This window comes from Athene noctua, chromosome Z (genome assembly GCF_965140245.1).
Source record: "Athene noctua chromosome Z, bAthNoc1.hap1.1, whole genome shotgun sequence".
NCBI lineage: Eukaryota > Metazoa > Chordata > Aves > Strigiformes > Strigidae > Athene > Athene noctua.
The window spans coordinates 70,679,358-70,705,865 of record NC_134077.1 but is presented as its reverse complement, the minus strand read 5'-3'; the positions used below and the strand labels follow the sequence as shown (position 1 = coordinate 70,705,865).

At 38.9% G+C, this 26,508-nt stretch overlaps 1 protein-coding gene across 1 annotated transcript in view; it reads right to left on the bottom strand.

The window, feature by feature from the left end:
- The window catches only part of LOC141973507 (histone-arginine methyltransferase CARM1-like), a 78,253-nt gene that overhangs the window by 47,272 nt on the left and 4,473 nt on the right, over positions 1 to 26,508 (bottom strand). Inside the window, exon 2 of the mRNA XM_074932174.1 lies at positions 4,161 to 4,286. Coding sequence (XP_074788275.1) covers positions 4,161 to 4,286 — 126 coding nt within the window. The remainder of the gene's footprint in view (positions 1 to 4,160; positions 4,287 to 26,508) is intronic.

Here is a 26,508-nt window from a genome sequence, read left to right as displayed (position 1 = left end):
GCCTCACATGAAAGCTCTACCTAGTAGCACTTGAACTAGTGGCTATTAATTTTCAAAATACTGCCAACATTTTCTAAGACATACTTTGCCTCACTGGAATGAAGTACTTCTAATTATCCACCTACCACAACCTCTTTCACTTCTACCAGAACACAAGACATTAGAACTAAATGGATTTTTAAACACTCTGAACAAATTCCCAATACAAGCACATTGCCATCTTCAACACGGAATTGGTACTGCAATATTGTCATTTACAGGGAGGCAGCTCTAGCAGTACTCAGATCTAGAAAATAGAAATAAAAAAAAATCTAGACATTTAAAATCCTCATACAGTAATTCTAAAACTGTGGGAAAATTATGCTAAATTACTTGCCTATAAAAGGAAAAAATCCATCAGATCATACCTGCAAAGCCAAACACTAATATTAACTAGCAAGAAAACAGCCCAGAATAATTGTAATGAAAAAAGCAGAATGTTATGAGTTACTCAAAAACCAGGCAGAAGCAACAGACCTTCTTCCAATCCCCTTTGTTTTGTCCTCCCAGGAATCAATACTTTAAAATGCTAATGTTAAAATCATTCTCATATAAATGTTCAAAGCCTGGGAAAATAAAAGGTACTGAAAATAGTGCAATAATTGATAGGTTTTGAACTTCCATTTAGATCCTACCACCTTGAACACACTCAGTGAGTCAGCTCAAAACACCACAAAACTTGTGAATGGCTGCTTCTAACTGGATCAAGAAAAGCAATGGCATAGATAAACACAGAGCAAGACAATGGCAAACCCAGAGGTTTGAAATGCAAGACTAATGGATACAGACACAGCAGAAGGCATCGTCGGTGGCAGCCTTCTCTGTTAAGATTCGAATAGACCAGCAGTCTCCACAGTCACTTCATGGGTATTTGTTCTTGCACACCACAGTCCCCAGCTCCAAATACAACTTGGAAAATTATTATCAGGCACTTAAATCCGTTGGAGCTGAACACGTCAAATTGATTGCTGAATACTCCCAAAGCCCACCCAGTGTTTGGGACAGTCACATGAATGAAATAACCAGGGAAATCACCTACAAAGCTCAGAACCACTTAGTGACAGCAGAGTAATTTAGAAACGAGTACGATACACAACCAAAATTTCTGTCCCAGAGATGAGAAGCCAGGGACTATGACGGTTCATGTAGTATGGCTTAAAAGTCAAAACATGTCTGATTTTTTAGGTTATTCCAGTAGTAGAACCTCCTGCTATTCTTCTGAGACCAGCAACCACTGGACTTCCCAATCACTGGGAATTGCAGAGGTGCAACTACAGTCAATGCACTGAGTAAGTTCTTAACAAGTTCCACCTCATTGTTTATGCAATAAAACTCCACAAGTGTTTCAAGCTGTAAGATTAAATACAGTTGTAAATTTAAATGCTTTATAAATTAGTAACATAGGATTCAGGTAACGAAACTCCTCCTTTTTGGCTTTTCTGTAAAGCAGAATCACTACCTTAAACAAAAGCTAGCAAGCAACCACAGAGTCATTTGGTCTTTAAAACTTCATAGAATTTATTACTTGACACCAGTTCTTTGATTTAAATTGAACAGCTTCTTTGCAACTTGTGGGTCTTACGGCATACCGGTAAATTGTCCCCACTTACAGTGCTTTGGTTTGCATGATTAAGTGGTCTCAGTACGCACTAACTGAAATCCTTCTGGATGAAATTAAACCAAAATATGCACTCCGGAATAAACTTCAACAGTCAATGGTCATTTAGTCTGTCACCAGACTAGATCTAGTTCGAAGTAAATACACCCCTCCATTCTTGCTTCCTTTCCAAATGAGTACATTTTGCATACCAAGGCCCTAGCACCAATTACTCTGTTCTACAAACTTGTTCTGGACTGTGTGACTTGCTCATAGAATCACAGCTCATTAGATCCACGTACCATTACATGAAATAATAATTTTTGGGAAAAAATATCTCAGTAAGACATACTATGTTTCTTTGCTTGAATTGTACGGCAGTAACAGTACGTATGTTTACACACATAAAATTCAATGTATGCCTTTAATATATTTCACATACATATATATATATCCAGACACACACACTCGTATGTCTCTAGCTCAGTCTTCTATGTGGAGATCTACTACAAGTACTATATACTATAAAATAACTGAAAACTGTAAATAACACCTTTTTTTTCCCCCCCCCCCAGTATTGTGCTCATATGTAAGTGGCACAGCTATTAGAGCTGGCAGACAACTTTCAAGGTGAGTTTTCCTAGTAAAACACCATCTACAGACACCAACTATTGGCATGTCCAATGCCTGGATGCACTGTGAAAGTGGCTGGAAACCAGGGTTATGAGGTTTGCAAGAGAAGAAAGGAACCTCAATTCTACCACAACCCCAAAAGAACAATTCATAATATGCTCACAAACTAATTCTGTGCTAAATTAAGCAAGCTGTTTCCACCAAGGAGTAGAGGACTACATACATACCAATTCTGCCACAGTTGAGTTACAGACTGGTTGGTTCGTCTGTTACAGATAAATGATCTTTGTTTTTCAAATAAAAGCCTGTAGGCTACTAACTTTCATTTTTATTGCCTGTTTGATCCTACTCAGATGTTTAACATATGTTCAGCAGGAAATAAAAGATACAGTCTGTGATTTATGACTGTCTAAATGCTGGAACCAGAACAGCAATTCTCTGTGTGGGCACAAGAAGGGCATGAATTTCCCTCTCCCCCCATTCCTCACTCCTCACCTTCCTCTACCTTTCTAAAAGACAGATGTCTTAAAAAAAATGAATTTTCATAACTAACACTTTAAATGCAGGAAAAAAGAGTTTTCAATCCATTTTTTAGTAACAGCATTGTTTTTACTTATTATACATACATACACATTACAACAGAGTAATACACTTGTACACAGCAAACAACAAAAGCTTAGCTTCGGCTTTATAGCCTTGACTTCTTTGTAGAAACATATAACTTCCTCAAGACTAGGTGCTATTTGATATACTCAACATGCAGAAGAAGATACCATCAAGCTATTCCTATGGCATGGGGAAATAATATCCTACAAGTAACTTTCAGCTTAATGTAGCACCCAACACATTCCATTTGATATCAACATTTAATTTGTCTTTTAATCTGAACAGACTTGACTTTGACCAATTCATTACATTCCTGTCATTTTATCAGTGAGTTGTTGCATGGACCAACAGGTCATTTCATTTTTTTCCCCTTGACTTTTAAAGATGGAAGAAACATAGAAAACACTCTTAATTTGTCATGTTAACAAGCAATCAGAAATAATAAGCTAAGAGAATTTTCTGTACTGTTCTTACCTATTTCACAATATGTAGCTATATAAATAAATAGAGCTATATAAATAAACTAAACACTATCACCAAGGAATATGTCTAGAGGGAACTGAATTTACCCCTTAATCTTCAAGGCATTCTTCTCAGAAAAAATTATACAGAAGTTAGCTGGATTTTTTTCAAATATTTGTTTGTAAATGTGTGGAAGAGAGCTAAAAGAAACTTCTTTTGCCTTGGGATCCCAAACTATCAGTACCTTTTGGAATCAGAACCTTCCTAGGTAGGGAAGACATGGTAAGATATCAGAACAAAGACTACAGAAAAACTTGCCTGACTCCTTAATTATTAGTTACTAGTTATCCCAGCAGTAAGCTAATAAATCACTGAACAAACTAATCTCAGTTATCATTTCAGTTATGATGTGGGTCTCTGTAAAAGACAATACTGTCTTGCAGTCTCAAGAGAAATAACTTAATGGAAGCACAATACTGAATTAGATACAAAGATAAAAAACACCAACAGACACTCACAGTCATTCTTAGCTTACATTCATAGTGTTTTAGTAAGGCAAGAGGTTGAAAATGTGAATATTTTTTCTTGATGGATCTGCAGTTGTTTTGCAAAAATGTTTTGTCCTCTATGCGAATGGTCCATACTCCACAAAAGGCAGCTGGCACAGGTTAGAGGTAAAGGAAGTTGAACAATCATCAAAACACAGTGTAGTATTTAAATAGCCAACATGAAACAGAGGTAGAAGACTACATATTTTAAAGATAACTTTACCAATATAGTAGCATGACAGGAAGGAGAAGATACAAATGCAAGATGTACTTACCAACTTCTGACTTGAACTGAAGCAAGGCACTGTTGTATCCCAGTGTAATTAACACAGACTGTTTTCCCACATGACAGTATTCCGTGTCTCTGTTAACCGTGCATTTAAACACACAGACTCCATCAGCTGAAGGGAAAAAAATACTTTAGAAGACTTTTAGCAGTTAACAACAACAAAGAACTATAGGTATCTTTTGATATAAAGAACTATATGTATCTTTTGATTAACAATATACATAAGCACATATTCTGAAGTATACTACTTGGCAAAAATATACTTTCTCTAAAACCCAATTTTCCAGTGACCTCCAATTTTCCATTGACCTACAGTTTCTATCCCACAGTTTCTTGAAGCTGCCCCGGCCTCAGAAGCAAGAAAGAGAGCTGACTAGATTAATTTTTACCTGGATCCTAACAAGGTCTTAAATTAACATTTTTTTCTACTTCTTTTGCTTCTGTAATCCTATGCACTGATGTCCTGATAATCTCTAGAGATGCTGCTCTGGCAGATGAAATGGCAGGGTAAAGAGTCAGGGATCAATTACATTGACTAAACAAGAAGTAAACTAGTTTTTTCCAGTAAACATATACTATGTACCACACTGTGTATGACAACTATTAATAAACATACCACGTGAGAAAAAATAATGCAATTTTTCAGATAATGAAGAACTTGTAAGTACTTCAGAGTTAATGAATGAACAGTGTAAGTACATTGTAAGAGTTAATGAAGAACAATGTAAGTACTTCAGAGTTAAGAAAAGGAGCAGCAGAGGGCAAGCCTGCGTACTGTGCTCCTTGAGGAGAGGGATCCAGTATCAGAGGCTTAAGTGGTGCAGTACATCAGTATGCAGTCACTATCAGCCTCGTAGATGTCAGGAGGCAACTGTGTGAGCATATCAAGCGAGATGCACATTCTCTTCTTCAGAAACCTGAAAGAGGTCTAAAAGGGAACTAACTTCATGCATACGGCAGCTATGGACACGGCTGACAATAAGTAAAGCTTTTAAATTATGGAAGTTTTGTGTCATATGTATCTTCATCACTCAAACACTCAAACTCTCAACAGCAAAACTCCAGGACTTAATATCCCTGGACCATTCTTCCATGCATTTTATTCTACTTTGCTGACAACAAGTGTTTATTATGGTTCAATCACGCACATTTTATCCTTCTGGAGATAAATGATAAAGCAAAACAAAAAAACCCACCAGAACCAGAAAAATTGAAAGGTTTAAGGCAAAAGAAGAGAACTAAAAGCAAAAGTCCAAAACAACAGTAACACAGAAAAGTGATACACTGCAATAGACTAAAAAGCATGCAAGATGCAAGAGATAAAACTGAAGGAAAGCCAGAATGAAGGGGAAGAAAATGCACAACTTGAAAAGCAAGAGACATAATAAACAAATTATTATAAGCTCAGCAAAAAGCTAATTATACACTGCTGAGCTATGCTTTTCTGCTAGCAACATTTGAAGGACCAGAGTGAAAAGGCATACATAGACACACACCATACAGGCACCCAGTGCATTCTTCTTAAGCCTTACACTTTACAGCATCTGCTGTAATGACAAGTGAACAGAGAAAAAGACCACTATATGATGTTCCATGTGTCAAGCAAAGTTTAATCGGACAAAAAATGTTATCAAGAAAGTAGATGTGTCCCACCAGGGCTGGAACACTTTTACAACTTCACACTCATTTGTATTTGTAGCTGCTTCTGTAATTTAGGCTTGTGAACAAACTGAATGCAGACAACTGAGCTTGCTACCATCTGTCACCATTGTCTCTAATGGAAGTCACAGTCAGCCTGGGCTGAACAGACCCAGCTCCTCTAGTCTACTGTTTTTTGGACACCATGTACTGCAGTTCCCTATCTGGGTTTACTACAGTTTGCCAAAACATTTCATATTTTTGCTAAGTGGTTGGCACACGGACTTCTGGTGTTCCAGAAGTCTTGACTAAAGCTCACATCTTTTTACATTTTTCAAAATGCAAGCTTTTCTTCCACCCATAATCATGAATGTCATCTTCCACATGAACTTTAAAAAAATGTGTATATACTGCATCAGTTACTAATCAGTACAGAAAAACCACTCAAGCCACTTGTAAAAGCAAAATACTCTCAATGTACAGCAATACAGGAGTGTATCAACCCATTTCTAGCTCATACTGTCTCTCAGCATACACATGAAACTGTCTTTTCACTTGTGTCTCAGTTTATTCATACTAATCTGCACCTGGATTGGAGCAAACCTAAACATGAATACAAGGTGGGCAAGGAATGGATTGAGAGCAATGAGTGGATTAAGCCCTGTGGAGAAGGACTTTAGGGTACTGGTGGATGAAAAACTGGATATGACCCAGCACTGTGCACCTGCAGCCCAGAAAGCCAACTGTATCCTGGGCTGCATCAAGAGAAGTGTGGCCAGCAGGGCGAGGGAGGGGATCCTCTCACTCTACTCTCATGAGACCCCACCTGCAGTGCTGTGTTCAGCTCTGGGGCCCCCAACATAAGAAGGACACAGACCTTCTTGAGCAGGTCCAGAGGAAGCCATGAAGACAACTGGGGGGCTAGAGCACCTCCCCTGTGAGGACAGGCTGAGAGAGTTGGGGTTGTTCAGCATGAAGAAGAGAAGGCTCTGGGGAGACCTTATAGTGACCTTCCAGTGCTTAAAGGGGGCTACAGGAAAGGTGGGGAAGGAATCTTTAGCAGGGAGTGTAGGGATAGCATGAGGGATAATGGCTTTAAACTGAAAGAAGGTAGATTTAGTTTAGAGTTAAGGAATAAATTCTTCCCTGTGAGGGTGGTGAGACCCTGGCACAGGTTGCCCAGAGAAGCTGTGGCTGCCCCCTCCCTGGCAGTGTTCAAGGCCAGGTTGGACGGGGCTCTGAGCAACCTGGTCTAGTGGAAGATGTCCCTGCCCGTGGCAGGGGGGTTGGACTAGGTGATCTTTAAGATCCCTTCCAACACAAACCATTTTGTGATTCTGTGACTGTATCAGTGCTTTTGGTATCTTCGTTCAGCCTGGAGATGGCTTTGGGGGGACATAACACTTACGTGGAAAGTTCTTTGAGAAGATGGATCCAGGTCTCGTTCCTGAGGCAGCCAGTAGGAGAATGTGAGACAGTGGTGTCGCTAAGGTAGGGCCTATTATCCCATTAAAGCAGAAGCACACTAAACAGATACAGACCTGTTTTGAACCTAGACATATGCACGTTGATACAGCATAGCTGTATAAGCATTTTTGTATGCAGTGGTCCTGTAAAAAAATGTATTGCCCTTAGCAGGAACAGGCTGCAGGCCTAATGCAGACCGTGCAAGGCTTTTTGTCATATAGATAGATATATATATATATGTACACACACATACACACACAGGTATTATTTTTAAATATTTGAAATTTTGTTTGAATTTTTCCCTCATTTTACATGTGAGGCCCAAACAGCATGATTGTTATTCAGAAAACTGCATAGAAGACAGTGTTGGAATGAGTCACGCCTGATAAAATTCAATACAGATATAATAAAATCTTAAAAAAGATCTGTATACAGCTGCAGATTACATTTTACACTCAGAATACATAACATGGAAGAAGTCTGTATAGAGCAGGATGAAAGTATTTTGATCTTTTATTTTTCTTTTTTCCTACTCGGGTCTTAATTTAGAGTGTTGTTTGGTTTTTTTTTCCCACCCATTAAACAGTCCAACGTTTTTATAAGATTACACACTTACAGGACATTAATAAATCTCCATTACAAAGGTATTCATTAAAAGAAGTTTAAAAAGTTTGCTGCATTAGAAGAATGAAGATTAATCTCCTCTGAACTTAACAAAAATACATGTTATCTTTATGGTGATTATCTCAGACTAAACAAATCCTTCAACAGTTAGCACAGTATTGCTCAATAGCTATGTTAACAGCTGGCCATCCTAAAGCAAACTGATTATCACCACATGAGAGCCAAATACCATCCTGCAGAGCATGCTTTATCTCACAATGGATATTAATTTGTTCTCAGGACAGTCAAACCATAGGGTAGACGTTCACAGGTTACATTTAACAGTAGGGCAAAGATAATGGTACCCAGCCAAGCCCAGGAAAAGCAGCACTTCCAAAGAGATGTAAAGTAGTCAAAAGTCTGGCAAGAGCCTTAAGATTGCTTCTTCCTTAAGTGAATGATCACTAAATTCTGGAGATGGGGCTGGTCTGAAGTTAAACAGAATCCTAAAGGTGGATGCCTGTATTCAAAGAAACATGCAATCTGAGTTTGGCTCCTACATTGGTAAAGAAACCTAGGTACACAGAGTTTGCTGAAGGACATCAGATGTATCATCAGGAAGTTTCTTGAGAAATTACTAACCGGGAATATCTTAGAGGGAAAAAACCAAAACAACTGGGAGTTGTTCTTAAACATGCAGATAGAGATACTAAAATTTTTTAACTTTCAAAGAATGTCAAGGACAACACGAAGAGCTTCTGCTACTACATTATCTTTACAAAAAACCCAAACAACTATTTTGTAAGAGAGCTGAGGGTAAACCAAAAGATTTCAATTCATAAACAAAGATGAAGTCAATAAACTAAAATATGCATTGTTTATATCCACGACAGTGGTACAGCAGACTCAAATACAAGGCAGTTAACACTCTATTCTTCAGTGCAGCTTCTCAAAATAAGACCCCAGACCATGAATTCCATGGCCCAGTGTATTTTATTTTATTTACAATACAAACAGGCTACTACTGCAGGGTCCAAAGGATCTCCTTCCTTGTTCCAAAAATCAGAATTAAAAAAAAAAAAAAAATATTCTCAACTAAGCCTATGGGAACAGGTCACATACAGCATACAGCACCTTCTCTATTGGTGAGAGAATGAGTGCCTTTCCATTAGTCTTTAAGTTCATTCAATACGTGAAACAGATTTTACCAGAGTTTACTATGAGGACTCTTTTTTTGCTTCTTCCTACTATGCTGTTGTGTTTTAAGAGATAACCTTACAACTGAAATGGATTTTTGAGAAGTGTGTCACAAACATACATACTTTCAAAGTCCATGGAATCCTACAGGTTGTTTTTGCAGGGTTTAAGAGAGAATTTAAGAAAATGAAACAGAAAAAGGAAAACTGCACTGCATTCAGAAACCAACAAAAAGCCTCTTGGCATGTTTTGGGTTGTGTTGTGGTTTTTCTTTTTAAAAAAATGTTCTCATAATAACAAATATTCAAAACCAGATAATAAACCCATCACAGCTTTTACAACTTTGACTACTAGTGCTCATGTGCAGAAACGTTTCTGAACAATTCGTCTCAATGAAAAACAAGGTTACCACATCTAAATATCTTCTCCTAACTATGTCATAGTCTACTGCATACAGTGCCTCTCCTATGGAACACTACAAAGCACTTTACAAAAATCAAGAATAGTTGCTCAGAAGAAAACTAAGCATATGGCTAACATTTCACCTAATTACTAACAACAAAGAGAAAATTTTAAGTTACTCACCTAAGCAGAACAAGACTTAGTGAACATAGCCTAAAGTGACTCCATCAAAATCTAAACATGACAAACCTAAATGTCTGAAGTTTGCAAGAAATCCACTCACAAACAAGAATACAAGAGAGTGAAAGGTCAGCCATATCCTGAGGAGCAAGGGAGAAAGGATAGAAATTGTCTTCTTTCACTTAAATTTACTGACCAATGGATACTCTGTTTAACCAATAATCAAGGAAAAGGCTTTAAAAACTACAAAACTCAGACAGTATGGTATGGCATTTCTCAAAGAATAGAGCAGCATTTACTTAAATAGATTTACACCTGGCCTTCCTAGACAGCCCCTACTCCAGTCCCATTTCTGGGGAAGCATGGTTTATGTGCCTGTGCTGATCAGAAACCCCATCTCTTCTCATTTTTGAGCTCATCAGCTGATTAAAATAAAATCTGGCCAATGTGCCAAAACCATCGTGTTCCTGCAAGCTGCATAAAAAGGGTGGCTGAATAAACATGAGAGGCCCAGTGTGCCATTCTTACTGAAGGAAATGATAAGACATGCTTACTAGCTACATTTACTTCTCAGCTCATGCATGAGTCAACTCCAGAGAGAACCACTGCTGGTGCTACATAAGCAGGAAATGGAGGATTCATAATCATGCATTGCAGTGGAGTAACTTCAAGCAATCTCCAACAGAATTGGGACAAAGAGAAGGAGGAAGCTCTGAAGTGACAGTGGGAAAGGGTGAGGAAGACACTAGGGTAGATATGAACAAAGTAAATCATTTGAAGGAAAACCAAGCTTCATTAGTTCTGCCACTCATAGATTAATTCATTTTATTTAGAGATGTTAGCCAAGTGAGCCTCTCAACAGGCTTTATAATAATGTGTGAACTAAGTGTCATGATGCTTCTCTGCATTCATTATGTCAGCTGATGTTATGCCATGAAGAGAGCCCAAAACCTTCTGCCCCCCCGCCTCCCCCCCCCCCCCCAATTCTGCAACAGAATTTACCAAGGGCTGTAATTCAGCAGACATTTTCTGAAGAAGTTACTTAAAATATTATTTTTCCAGATCAAATTTTGGGATAAACATTTATATTTTTCTCAAATGCAGCAATGTGAGTGCAACTAGATAAGGAGAGTCCAAATCCTGACTAATAGTGACTGTTGTGAAAAGACTATAATGGTATTGGTCTAAAATTCAAACCTAAGCATATCTCAAAGTAGTTACAAAAACATGCCTGGACTTTTAACAGTGATTAATATTGAAGTAGTACTCATAGAAGTAATAGGCAAAAAAAAAAAGTTTTACTCCAATTTTAGGGTCACATTAAGCTAATGGAATATGGCACTCAAATTTTCACTTCCAGCTGTCACTTAAATGTTCCTACAACCCACATTCACACTGACTGAGCTAATGGCCATTTTGGAATCAACTAATGAACAGTTCATTGCAGTCTCTCACTCATTGTGTCTTCTGCCATGTATCAGGTGCCAGTTACAGTTAATATATCATGATTAAGCCCTAAGTATAGTGAAATCAACTGCCTGCTAACTTGCAGTATTCTACATGTTCATTGGAGCTCCTACAGATGTGCACCATATTTTCTGATCTGCAGAGACCAGAGGGCAAACACTTAGATGTTGGGATCTTTCATCCTGCCAGCCTGTAAACTATACAGAACAACAGCATCAGTAAAACCATATTTGCCATGTACAGATCTGCATAGATCTTTCTCCACCTTGATAGACAGGCAGCATAATGCTGTGTTATAATATTTCAGAACAACAACAAAAGACAGAAAAGCACCAGACTCTGTATTTTGGTATCAAGACTCAAAGTAATAAAGATGGTGGGCAATTTCATACCCTGCAGAAGTATTTGAAAGGAGAGGGAAATACGTTTCTTTCCCCTCCTCAGTTAAAATGGAAAAAGAAAATAACATACTTCAAACTCAGTACACAAAAAAAAAAAAAAATTTCAATTTGTTGCTTTTGTATCACACCAAATGACAGCTCGCGGCACAGATGCAATAGTCAACAAAAGACTTCAATAGATCTAGTAGGTTGTTATTGCACTGAGGTAGACAAAGACATTGCTGATATCACTGCTTTTCTACTCGTAGATGCCAGAGGTTCTCTGTGATAACCTCAATTTCCTCAGCCTAACCTTTAAAATAATTTCATATCCATTTTGGGTGGAGCACATCCCCAAGGTCTATGCACCACAGAAAATATTAGACCTACTTCCACCATGGGCCCTATGTTCACTCTCTTGTTACACATATTTCAGAATATTCTTAGGATACACCACTATATTAAAAAAACAGTTTGTTAAAGGATTTATAATTTTATTATAAACAGGAGAAACAAAACCATTGAAGAAAACCCCGCACTTCCTAGGTACTGGAGCATCTACAGAATAGCACAGTAACTTCAAGTTAAGCTTCAGGAGGAAAAGCATTTCAGAACAGCATGTATTTTTCTTTTAAAGGACACATAAAACTTATATGGTTTAAAGGTGACATAAGCAGGAGTCTCTCAAATACTAAACAGTGCTCCAAGGAACTAGAAGGAATACCCAGGACAGAGCTCATTACTCCCACCCAGACTTAAAGGAGTTGACTTCTTTTTGCTTTTCCTTCTCACTTTATTCCTCTTACATACACAGTCATTTTTAGTTTTTGTGACTTTTTCATTTTAAGTTGTTTGATGCCACTATGCACCACTGTGTGGCTTAGCACCAAGTGGGAAGCTGCTCTCCACTGTGGCCAGGTGCATGATGGACACAGAGAGGAAGCCCAGGCAAGGAAAGTCTGTCTTGGAGACTGGCTAGCTGCAGAAGACTCACTGCCAGAATGATATGTTTTTACTCAGACTCTTCCCACTTTGTTTTCAGAAAGAGAAAACAGTCTATCAGGGCAAAAGCTGCAAAAACTTTTCACTAGGTCAGATTTTGATTACAAGAGTTTTCACTGTTCCAGTACATCCTCCACTTCCCAGGGGGGATCAGCCTAGATTTTACAGTGGAAAACAAATATAGGGGGCCCAGATTTCCAAGAAAGCTAAATAATGATATTGTAAACCAGGCATCATTATTAGATCATCTTTTCTCACAAAAGTGTGCAAAGCTCCTTCTCTCCTCTACATGGAAAGAAAATTGTGATTTATGGTATTTAATTTATAAGCTTTGAAATACTACTAATTAAAAGCTTAAAAGTTTAAGAAGTTATTGGGTTCACATCAGGAAAAAAAAAAAACAACCCACACTGGAATTTCTTTGTCTTAGACTACTATTATTTCAATGACAAAAATCCTTCAAGACTCAGACATATGCTTATTTAAACCAAATTGCAACAGCTGAAAGAATGTTCCATACACTTTATAACTAATTTCTTAAATTGATGAAACATAGTGAATAATTGCAAGAAAGGCTTGGGAATAAGAGGACATTAAGTTAGGAAAAAAGAGGAACAAAGATTCACATGATAATCTTACATACTCATTTGAAAGAATCTCTTCCATAAATCCATAACTTTCCCTGATGTTGTTAGATGATTGTACACAGTGACCGTTGTGTAGTGACATGATAGTGTAGCACATGTGGCCAGTCAATGGGCAGTTTAAAATAAAAATATTCCACTATACCTACTCTTCTAATAAAGAGAGAGAAGTGTTGTATGTCTTTTATCTATATCAAGAACAACCACACTCAATATCTAAAAAATGTGCTCTTTCACACAAAGCAAGGAAAAAGAAAAATGTCTTCTAAGATTTAAGCCTTGGAGTCTCACCCAGTTAGTCATTGTATTACTTTTAACACTTCTCTTGTTCAGAGCTTTAACATTACTGTCACTGTAGACAAAAAGTCCTAAGATACTGTTTTGATGGCAACAGCACAAAATGACAACAGCATATGAACTAGCTGTAACCTCAATGAGGAGTACAAGCCTGAATGTGTAATTTAAGCACAGGTGTGTTACTACATGGAGGTCTAGGTTCTTTCAAGGTCAGAATAAACACCTGCCCTGTTAGGTAACAAATGACTACCATTTTCTTGCAAAAGGAGAAGACCACAGCAAATTTAAAAAACAAAAAATAATTAAAAAAGAATTAATAGTGGTAAAAAGAATTAATGGTGGTAAACGGAGTTAAATCCAGCTGGCGGCTGGTCACGAGTGGTGTCCCCCAGGGCTCGGTGTTGGGGCCACTCCTGTTTAACACCTTTATTGATGATCTAGAGGAGGGGATCGAGTGCACCCTCAGTCAGTTTGCAGGTGACCCCAAGTTGGGTGGGAGTGTTGATCTGCTCGAGGGCAGGGAGGCTCTGCAGAGAGACCTGGACAGGCTGGAGCCATGGGCTGAGGCCAACTGTGTGAGTGTCAATAAGGGCAAATGCCGGGGGCTGCCCTTGGGCCACAACAACCCCCAGCAGCGCTACAGGCTTGGGGAGGAGTGGCTGGAGAGCTGCCAGTCAGAGAGGGACCTGGGGGGGTTGATTGACAGCCGGCTGAACAGGAGCCAGCAGTGTGCCCGGGTGGCCAAGAAGGCCAATGGCATCCTGGCTTGTGTCAGCAATAGCGTGGCCAGCAGGGACAGGGAAGGGATCTGACCCCTGTACTGGCGCTGGGGAGGCCGCACCTTGATGACGGTGGCCCCTCACTACAAAAAGGACATAAGAGTTACTCAAACATGTCCAGAGAAGGGCTACAAAGCTGCTCAAGGGTCTGGAACACATGTCCTATGAGGAGCGGCTGAGGGAACTGGGGGTGTTTAGTCTGGAGAAGAGGAGGCTGAGGGGAGACCTCATCGCCCTCTACAGCTCCCTGAAAGGAGGGTGCAGAGAGCTGGGGATGAGTCTCTTTAGCCTAGTAGAAAGCGACAGGACAAGAGGGAATGGCCTCAAGTTGCACCAGGGAAAGTTCAGATTAGATATCAGGAAGCATTTCTTTCCAGAAGGGGTTGTTGGGCGCTGGAATGGGCTGCCCAGGGAGGTGGTGGAGTCCCCATCCCTGGAGGTGTTCAAGAGTAGGGTCGATTTAGATCTTAAGGATATGCTGTAGGTGGGAACTGTGCTAGGCGAACAGTTGGACTAGATGATCTCCAGGGTCCTTTCCAACCTAGATGATTCTGTGATTCTGTGAATAAACGTAGATTTCAAGAGGAACTATGTATTTCATAGAATTATTCCCTACCTACTTCACAAACAACAAACAAGTCAAATCATTAGCTGATCTGATTAAATATATTCCTCTAAAATTAATGCTTGCTAAATGATTTCTAGACAGAAAATAACTATTAATTATTTTAAATGTTTTCCTTATTCATTATATTAATAACAAAAAAGAGCAGTAATCTTTTTAGAAGGGTGAAAGTCTTCCTCCTTTGGTCCTCTTCAAAAGAGGTTTTGGTAAGGTTTTCCTTGGTATAAAACCCTTGTATTGAGAATCTGAAAAGAAATACAACTAAATCTGGAAATGAGGCAGAGAGGCTTGGATAAACCTGAACAAAAAGAAAACAAAGGAACAAGCTCTATAAAATTTCACTCTGACAGCTCAGTGCTCAAGGACAACTGAAATGAAACCCCCTTATCCTCTTGCTGGAAAAATGTCTAAGCTGCTGGAAAATAAATCTACCTTGCAGATACCTGTACCTACCTACAGATGCCTTCTAAAGAACTGAAGATTAAACATTTACTTTTGTACTGCTCTTTCTCCATTTAAGATGTTAAGAGAACTATTCAAAAAAGTGGGTTTTAAATACTTTCCAGGTAGGCCTTTCTTGAAACTGTTATTGAGCTAAAAACTTTCACCACCAAAAAAGGCATTTGACTCACAGAATGACTTTTCTAAGTGTAAAAACTCCTTCAGGGAATGTAATATTTACCAGTTTGTGAGTGTTTCCCTGCCAGTTCTCATTGTCCTGTCCCCCATGACAAAATAATTTTCCTTTAAGGTTTTCATGGCCTTTGTGGTTAAGAGGAAGAAGATGTTTACATTAATTTAATAATTACTGCTAATCAGCTTTAGAACAAATATAACCTGGCACAGTTATCTACTCCTATATGCCTTGTTTTTTTTCTTGCTCCCTACAACTGTATCCCATTTTGAAAACAGATCAGCATCTACTGCATGCAGAAGGCTAATGCCAAAAACAAACTTCCAAGCAGTCTCATTCTTCAACATCATCTTGTCTTTTGCCATTAATGCAAATAGAAAATGAAAGAAATACAGCCTCACCAATAGTGGGACTCAAATATGCCTGCTTAGTAATTATCTATATCACACCACCTATTTGTTCAGCTGATTCATTACACCCTTTAAAACCCCACACAACTAAGTCAAATGAAGACATTCCTCAGTAGCAGTTAACTGAAGCTGGTACACTCACAAACAAACGACATCTTCCAAAGACACGGAATTGAGTCCTGAAGCTACTTACAGGCAATATGGTCTTGAGTTAATGCGTAACCTGGCCTTTGAAAGCATAGCTAGCTGTTTTTTACTATGCAGCTGTCAGGGTGTTGGTCTGTCAACCTCAAAACAGAGCTCTGCCTCTATCTGCACTTATGCAGCTTAACAAATAAAACATGTAATCACAAGCTGATCAAGAGTCACTGACTGCAAGTGGTATAAAAAGAATACTATGGTACAAAAACATTACTGCCAATTTTGAAGAGTATTCCTATTTATTTGGTCAGCCTCAAGAAGATTAAGTGTCTCAATAACAAGAGACTAGAACAAGTTAATATTTCTTCTTACTGGTGTAGCTGACACATCCAGGTTTCAAAAGCATAACTTGGTTTATAAAAAAAGCTTGAGACAGGAGGACCAGTTGGTATTTAGAATCATGGACTCTAATATTTTTCTGATATGCAGGCCACCTCATCCAAACACCCACCCATCCTGTAATCTCACTAGTGATACTTTCTCTAAGTATTAACTGCACCATTTAAAGCCTCATACATGACTAAAATCGGCACTCTGAAGGTGTAAAGAATCTCTATATCATGGATTCACAATGATGATGATTTAGGACCACTGCCCTCTTGGTGTCCTGACTGTCTTAGATGCAATTTGTAAGGCAGTCAGTCAGAGGTCAAGCAAATATTCTGAAATAAGCAACATGGGAGTGTGGTTTGAGGCACAGAATAGGAGACCTACTTTAATTGTATTACAGCAACCGTTAGAGAAATCATATACAAAAAAAAAAAAAAAAAGGATTTATTTATATACATAATAAACTAGAAGTAGTTTGAGTCTAAGAACATTATTTCTCAATTATCCACTAGTATCTCTAGAAGTATTAAAGGATTTCTTGGATTTCTTTGTTACTATAAACACGCAGTTTTATTAACTTCAAATCAGCAAGTATTAATCTCAGACTACTGTGGTAAATCACTGCATCTTAGAAACACTGCAGCAATAAAGCACTGGGTTTGTAAGTAAGATAGGATACAAAGAACGCAATGGTGGTGTATAAGCTACTTCCTTGTACTTTTAAAGGACTTAGAGTAAGAAAATCAGGAATAGCATTTCATAATACCTCATACCCCTAGTCACAATTTCACACTGCTGGTGTCTACTTAACTTGACATTTAATGAGTCAGTGCATCTCCTTCTTTATACAAAAACATCTTGGAGGGGAAGGGCCTGGTGTGAAGTTACCAGATTTGCAGGAAGGGGCAGCAACATTTGTATTCTCCCTTTGCAACTCCTTTTCTTTTCTAATTACAGTACATATTTACTTTTACCTTATTTTTGCTAATTTTTTGTATTCTGAAAGCATCATTTTATTTCAAATATACTTTTACATAAATAAAAATGAAAAAGAATAAGCCATCATAAAACTATCAAGAAAAAGTTGTGATGATATATTACTTTTGACCATTTGTATTGAAATCATAATAAAAATAATGAACTGAAAACCACTATATCCTCTGAACTGAAAAGCCCAATACACTCAGCAGCAGTATTTTTTAAAGAATTGGTGGGTGCAACAAAAAATGCTAGCAGCAATTAGTTTGTATCACTTTGAGATACAAGCTTTTTTCATTTTGCACTGAGGACTAAACTAACAAGTTAAGTCTCATGTCTAAATATTTAGCACCTAATGCAAAGCATCATCAAATGTAAATTTAAAAAATAAAAGTTTGCTTCCCAAAAACTTCATTTTTATAATAATGAGAAAGAAAAAGAGAACAGTAAATTAAGAATGTCTTATCCATGGATATCTAAAGAAAGTGGCCTTCTGTTTATGAGTGACAATTTTAAAATAGGGAAATTAAGAAATTGTAGTCACTGTCCAATATATATATAATATTTGTTACATTTTAATCAACAACCCAGATGTATTTTACCTTTTTAAGTGGTGGTCAGAGGGAGCAGGGAAGAAAGAAACAAAAGATGAAGACATCTTCAGTCATCCCTAATCTTTACTGCCTTACCTCACTACCCTATAGTTAGCGCAGTAGCCTGTAATTTTCAGCCATCCTGCTGTTTCCAAAACAGGAATATCTTCTTTTACTGCTGTATTATATTTTATCAGGTATATTTGAAGTCATTTTCCTGTTTCAGGAATGCCTTTTTTGCTTCACAAATGTTTTTTAACATATTACTTGTCAAACATTAGAGTCTTCCCTTCTACTCAGAATTGCACAGCCACTGTGCATGGTTGAGTGCCAAACCAGAACACAGTAACTAATAATAAAGATTGAAGAATTCTAGATCTGGACAAAAAAAATTGGAAATATCTTCCCTTTAAATATTCTCTGCCTATGTTTGAGCCTATCATTGCTGTCTGTACCAACACTGCCTTGCACTCATTTTGTATCATGCTGCTTTGGAAATCAAAAAGCAGACCTGCCTTCAGGAAAACGAAGTTCTTAATAACAGCATTTCTGATACAGTTTTGGAAGCCATTGTAGGGTCCAGAACATATTTGGAACATTCTGTACATGTGACTGTGAAATGAATGGAAAGCCTCTCTCTGGTGCACACTATTTAGCTGCCAGAAGAACATGGCATACAAGAAGCTGGCACTGAAATGATCAGGCCATCATGACCTCAGTGCAGATGGTTTGCTTTCCAGATGCCTATTATTAAATAGTTGCAATTTGTTTTCTGGATAAAAAGAACCTGATCCTACAGACACATGCAGACGTAATGCCACCCATGCTACTTCCAGAAATACTGCCAACTGAATTCAGTGGCAATAAATCACATAGGCCAAATTACTAGTACACATTTTTTCAGATTAAGGATCTGTGCCTGACTCACTCAAAATTATATAGCTAAACATAAATGGATACAAGATTTTCAAGTTACACTTTCAGATGAGGTCACCTTAATTTATAGCTACCACGTGAGATTATTGAAAGGGAAAGATCATTTACAATTAGATTTACTTATCTCAAGATCCAAATATATTTACCCAGAGCTTCAGTTTCCCTGCAGATTAAATAAATTAAAATTCACCACAGCAAATTCAAGATAGAACAGGAAAAAATCATAAAACCAACAGAGCTAGCAGTAGGACTCTTACTATACTAACACAAACATGTGCAAGTGTGCAAGTGTCCTGTGAGAGTAGGATTATAACAATACTTCTCTATAGAAATCCTTCCATGTTTGTTTTTTGTTTGGTTTTTTTTTTTTAAAAATCATTCATCTGTAATACACCGAACAAAAAAGTAGTGGCTTTGGAGATACATAAGACAGAAATGCAAGTCCACTGCACTAATTGCATTGCTGCATTATTTCTGTCAGCTACGAAAACATCTCAATGATCCCAGTTTTGAGTTGCCGTTTTGTTGTGTTAGAATACACTGATCCCTTTAACTGGCTTTGGTTGGAGAAAAGATACAGGCAGGTGCTGATCCAGGCTCCCTTGAAGTCAGTAAGAACCTTTCCATTAATATCAGTGGCCATTAAAGGCTCTTGGCATCTATCCAGTCATTTTCTCTGTGCATGCTATTTAGGTAATATGGCAAAATAATTCCATGTCCCTACAAACCTGAATAACCTTTCTCCTCTCTCCCAAAACAAACCCAGAAATGTAAACCTATTTCAGAGGCCAGTACTTTCTCCTCCTTCAATTAAAAACATATCCTTAACTCAATCTAAATATTTACTGTGGCACTTCCTGGCTGACTCCTAGATTTAAAAAACTGTCTGGTAGTGTCCTGGTCCTTAGCTTCATGATCTAAAAAACAACAAAGATGGTTCTTCTTTCTTTCTTCTCTCATTCATCTTTATGCTCTAGTTAGGCTGGGAACTCCTTAAGAAACAACCGCTTTTATTAAAAACATATGGGCAGCACCACACAATATTTAAAAGCAAACACGTACAAGCTTAAGCGGGTATTTTCATTGATGTGTGTTGCCTGCCTAGAAAGTACGGGGGGAAAGAAAAAAAAAGGAAAAAGCATACAAAGATGGAGTATCACAAATAGTTTTCCATTATACCTATTTCCATACACACTATCTTTTCTTGACATAAGCACTGGATGTTGAAAGTCCTCATTTAGTTCAGATCAAGCTGCAGCAGAAGTAACAAAATCCCAAAGTACTGTTATTCAGCAAGGTACTTCTGGTTCATTTAAGATTCTTAGTCTATTGCTGCGAAAAGAAAATTTCCAGCAGTTTAATTTCACTACCACATATTTAGGCTTGAGAATTTTTACACTCTTTCTTCAAGGTCCTTATTCAAAGTTTAAGTTCAGAAAGAGCTGGACCCATCTTAGAAATTCACTCAAGTAATCTTTAAACTTCTGCAAATCAGCCAAAGGAAATTGTCTGAAATTCTTCCAAGAAAGCTATATTACCAGTAATAGTTTAAGGGGCATCAAACTGCACCTTAGAACTGCAAGTTAATTAGTACAAGATAATGAATTGGTTCACAGGACAAGCACAGGGAAAGGATGATAAACCCAGGCAAATCATAGAATCATAAAACATTTTGGGTTGGAAGGGACCTTAAAAGATCATCTAGTTCCAACCCCCCTGCAATGAGCAAGGACATCTTCAACCAGATCAGGTTGCTCAGAGCCCTGTCCAGTCTGACCTTGAATATATCCAGGGAGGGGGCATCTACCACCTCTCAGGGCAAACTGTTCCAGTGTCTCACCACACTCATAAAAAATTTCTTCCTTATACCTAGTCTGAATCTACCCTCCTCTAGTTAAAACTATTACCCCTTGTCCTGTCACTATGGGTCCTACTAGAAATTCTGTCCCCATCTTTCTTATAAGCCCCCTTTAAGCACTGACAGACTTGTCTCCCTGGAGCCTTCTCTTTCTGCTGAACCACCCCAATACTCTCACCCTTTCATCCCTGGAGAGGTGTTCCATCCCTCTGAACATTTGTGATCCTCCTCTGGACCTGCTCCAACAGGTCCATGTCTTTCCTGTACTGAGGACTCCAGAACTGGATACACTATTCAAGGTGGGGTCTCACCAGAGCTGAGCAGAATCACCTCCCTTGACCTGCTGTCCATGCTTCTTTCTATGCAGCTCAGAATAAGGTTGGCTTTCTGGGCTGTGAGTGCACACTGCTGGCTCATGTCCAGCTCTTCATCCACCAGTAACAAGTCCTTCTCCACAGAGCTGCTCTCAAATCTTTCATCCCCCAGCCTGTACTGATACTGGGGGTTGGCCCAACCCTGATGCAGGACCTTGCACTTGGCCTTGTTGAACCTCATGAGGTTCACACGGGCCCACTTCTCAAGCTTTTCCTGGTCCCTCTGGATGGCACATCCCTTCCCTCCAGCTTGTCAACCGCACCACTCAGGTTGGTGTAATCTGCAAACTTGCTGAGGGTGCACTCAATCCCATCTGTCTGTCACTGATGACAATATTAAACAGTACTGGTCCCAGTAAAAAATACAAAACAGCTCCCCGAGGAACACTACTCATCACTGGTCTCCACCTGGATATTGAGCCATTGGCCATTAATCACTGTAATTATTAAAAATTCCTTATCCACTGAATAGGCCATCCAGGAAATCCACCTCTCTCCAGTTAGAGAGAAGGATGTTGTGGGGGACCATGTCAGATGTCTTACAGTGGTCCAGATAGACATCTGTATCTCTTCCCTTGTCCACTCATTTCATCACAGAAGGCCAATAGGTTAGTCAGGCAAGACTTGCTGTGGCAAGTGCACCCACCCTGATGAAAACAGAGCTTCCTAGCTGCTGAGACTTAGTGGCTGTTGAGGGTTTTTTTGTGCTCAGCTTTTTATGGTAATTGGAGCCCTCAGCCAATAAGGGCTGATATTGACCACAGATCAGATTCATCTGGGTATAAATGGAGTCCCCCGGGGGAGCCATTTTGAGAGAGTCCCCCCTGGAGCAGCATGCTGTGGTTGGGGACTATCCCCTTGGGTCGGGATGCCACCTAAGGAAACCCACTGAGGTTCTCCCCTTGGATTGGGATGATGTCCAAGGAAACTCCTTGAGGTTGACAGCCCTCACATATTAGGTGACTGATTAAGTGTTTTGGATTATCATTAGATCCCAGGAATTTATTGAATTTTGTACAGCAATAGTTTTTTCCTATCATGGACATTCAGATCTGCCATATATGAATAATTGATAAAGTGCCAGTTGATTGTATCTAAAATAAATTTTAACTATTGCATGTTTATTTTAAGACCCTCTGCAACCTTGATGAAGCCATGCTGGCTGTCTTGAATCACCTCCCTGTCTTCCATGTACCTTAGCATAGCTTCTAGGGTGATCTGTTCTATCATCTTCCCAGGCACAGAGGTGAGGCTGACAGGTCGGTAGTTCCCATGATCCTCCTTTCTACCCATTTTAAAAATGGGTGCAATGTTTCCCTTTTTCCAGTCTCCAGGGACTTCACCTGACTGCCATGACTTTCCAGATACGATGGAGAGTGGCTTGGCAACTACATCAGCCTGTTCCCTCAGGACGCTGGGATGCCTCTTATCAGGTCCCATAGAATTATGTATGTTTGGGTTCCTCAGGGGGTCTCGAACCTGATCTTCCGTTACAGTGGGAGGGACCTTGCTCCCCCAGTTCCTACCTTGTGGTCCATCCACTTGAGAGGTGTGGGAAGATGGTGAAGACTGAGAAAAAAAGGTTGCTGAGTACCTCAGCCTTCTCCTCATCCGTTGTTACCAGTCTGCCAGTCATGTTCATTGGGGTGGGTACACTCTCTCTGCCCTTCCTTTTCTGGCTGACAGAGCTACAGAAGCCTTTAGAAGCCTCTTTGAGTCCCTTGTGAAGTTCAGCTCCAGCCACACGCTGGCCTTCCTGACCTCATCCCTAGACAACTGGGCAGCATCCCTACACTCTTCCCAGGACACCTGTCCCTGCTTTCACTGCCCTTCTTGTGCCCATTTCCTTCTCGCCCTTCAGTTTGACCAGCAGGTCTTGACACAGCCACGCCTATCTCTTGCCTTCCTTTCTTGATTTCTTACACCTGGGGATCAAGAGGTCTGGGGCTCTATGGAAAGCATCATTGCCAGCTCTGCTCCCTTGTCCCTGAGGGCAGTTTTCCAGGGGGTCCTATTGACTAACTCCTTGGTCAGCTGGAGTTTTGCTTTCCTAAAATTCAGGGTCCTGACTTCACTCCTTGCCTGGCCCATATCCCTCAGGACTGTGAACTCCACCAGTGCATGATCACGGCAGCCCAGGCTACCTCCAATCTTGAGTCACCGATTAGCTCACTTGCGTTGGTGATCAGCAGGTCAGTAATGCACCCCCTCTGGTAGGGCTGTCTGTTACCTGGCTTAAGAAGTTACCCTCAATGCACTCCAGGAGTCTCCCAGATTGTCTTCAGCTCACCATGCTACTTTTCCCATGATGTCAGGGTGGTTCAATATACAGTGGCTTCTCAGCATAATGCATTATAGGCACCACTATTTACTATATCTCAGCTCTAATGCTTCCAATGCCAACACCAGCCACTATAAAGCTACTTCATCTATAAATGGTCTCATCATCATATGTTCCAAGCACCTCACAACTTTAAAATATTTACTTTTACCTTATGACCGATGAGCCAAGAAGTGGTATCACTGCATTTTACAGAAGGATTAGCTGTAATATTGATGCAGACATTTCATGGGAGAACACAGAACTGAGTCCAGGTCTCTCAAATCTCATACTTGTATCCATATGTAGAGCACCACATTTATTATGCAGTACATGCAATCAGATGGTAGAAGAGCACAAGGAGAATTAGATAGTGTACAAGAAATCAGAAGTAAAACTTCTAAATCACCACCACTGCCACCAAAACCAAGCTATCTCGTACACACTGCAGTCTTTCAGGTCAGTTGTTGAAATTCCTAATTCAGTCTTTAATTTACTATCTCTACATATATTAATCTACCTACTTATATAAACACACACGTGTGTATATATATTTACACATCTATATCAACAATTAAAAAATGAATGCTAATTGCCAAACAGTAAGGGTGAGACATACTCCTCCTGCAAAACTTCCACTTCTTGCTTTACTTGCTTGCTCTTCCAGGATAAAAACAGGGCCATGACTGATTAGCAAATACTTACAGATTGCAAATTTCCACTTGGAAGAAAAAAAAAGGCGCTTGAGGAATAATAAAAAAAGACCCTTGTGAAACATAAATTTAAGAATATATCTACTCAACTAACCACTGGAATATTTAGTCCTATGATATGAAACATTTAACAGACATTTTCAGGATTGCTGCTTCCAGTCGTACCTCCTGCAACCACATTACTATTCCTTCCCACAAACTATTCTGCTTTAAGTATTATCTGGCCTGCAATTTCCCCTCAGAATAAAATAAGAAAAAGAAATTTTAAGTGCTCTATTTATTCCCCCCATGAAATCCTCTGTGCTGCCCTAAAGATGTATTAACTATGTTGTCTGCTCAAACTTCCTCTAGCAACTTATTTTTCCCCATTAGCAAAATGAAGATTTGCACAGTGGAAAAGGCAATAGCGAATGACATCAGTTCTGCCCTTCAGAACTACTGGCAGTGATTGCCCTCTACCAGCACACCGCAGCTGCTATCCATGCAATGCACATGAATGTACAGTATTAGAACATAAGAATTCATACTATTAATACATTTTTCACCATATCCAAACTTGATACTTTTGAATTTCAGCTAGTAAGTGACTTATTTTACTTTTAAATCTCCTAATGTTTTAGGATTTAAAACTGGTCTCAGTATGGAATAGAAAAAAAGTATGCAATATATTTGATTTCAAGATGCTACATGGGGGGAATCTAAGCAAGGGAAAAGTAAAATAAAATGTGGAGTTTGTCTTTGTGGTTAATGGTTTGTATCCAGTTCATTTCAGTAGGGCCTGAAGCTCACTACCATGAATCTTTTGTTACCACTAAGTTGATGGAACTGGACTAGCAGCGATGAATTTTCCAAGCTGTGAAGTTTTAGTTAGCACCCTTGTTCTAAAGCACAAATAGAACACATTCTGCTCGAGTCAAACAATGCTGCATACTTACCCTTTTATGTAATTTTTAAAAAGCTAAATATATGGCCTATAATAACAGTACTTATTAAGATAAAGGCAGCAGGGCTTCTCTACAGTTAATCTGTGACTGTCAGTACTCCCTGTTGCCCATCCAGCTTGTCTGAAGTTTGTCTTCTGCCACAGCTGGAACATGATCAGCATTATCTGAAGTCAATATGAATTTTCCGTCTGATTCTAGGGGCACAGAACTATCTCCTGAAGAGTAAGTGACATCTTTAAAGAAAAAATACAACATTACTAATAAACTCATTGAAACACTGGGTATCATTTCTCCTAGAGCTCAAAAGTTAGAACTGAGAGGCAATTCTTAAGGAAGATGTGAAGGATCTTAAACAAAAGTAATGATGTAAAAATGTGTTAAAATACAGTAGACTTTCCTTGGGGCTCACTTATTGTACTAATTCTTCCAAAATTCATGGCCATCCATAGAAGCTTATACTTTCTGATCAGCAATATTTAAACTATTAAAAAAAAAATTAGCATTAGTGAAGACACTGTAACAACAATCTAAAAGGATTTGTCTTGTAGTCTTTCCTGTATATGTAATGCCCAAGTTTTGCTTCTTTTTTGACTTGACGTAACACATGTAAAGAACAAAACACAAATTTGTTACAGACTTACTATTTTTCTTTCAACTGTGAATAGATAGAGGGAAAATAACCTGCCAGACTCACAATTTTTATGTCTGTCATTTACAACTAACAAGGTTATTGCAGCTACTGAACATGGACAGTGAGAGAGGGAAATAAATCTGAACTTTAAAAAAAAACTTTATTAATTTTTCAAAACAAAAAAAGCACTACTACTCTTCCAGTTTCATCTAGCTCCTATCCAGGTCCTTTGAATAAAGAGACAGCCTGTGAGACAGCCTACTTAATATATCACTGATATTTATCACTGAGTTTATTCCGCATATAACTGGAGAGAAAAATTACATATGTGCTAAGCTGCTGTTGAATTTTGTCAAAGTATCCATTGAATCAGAAAAAAATACTCCTCTCTCTCCCTCACTTGTTCCAAACTATAAGGTACAGCCAGTAACTCTTTCCTAAAATGATATTGGGGATTTTGTTTTTACTGGTAGCTCAGGCAAAGCAAATTAATTAGTGAAGAGCTGGTGTAATATCCTCTTCTACATTATTTAATGCAGAAATACATGGATGTTGCAGTGGCTAGCTGTCAGGTTCTTGCTCTCAGCTTCAAGAACTCCATGTTTCATATTAAACACACCATAACAAAATGTTATGTACTTCTGTTAGGTAAGGGGGAGTTGGATGCGTTTTGTTCTTTGGAGGCTTAAATCATGTCTGTGTTTATATCCTTGGTACTTGCAAGGGACAAA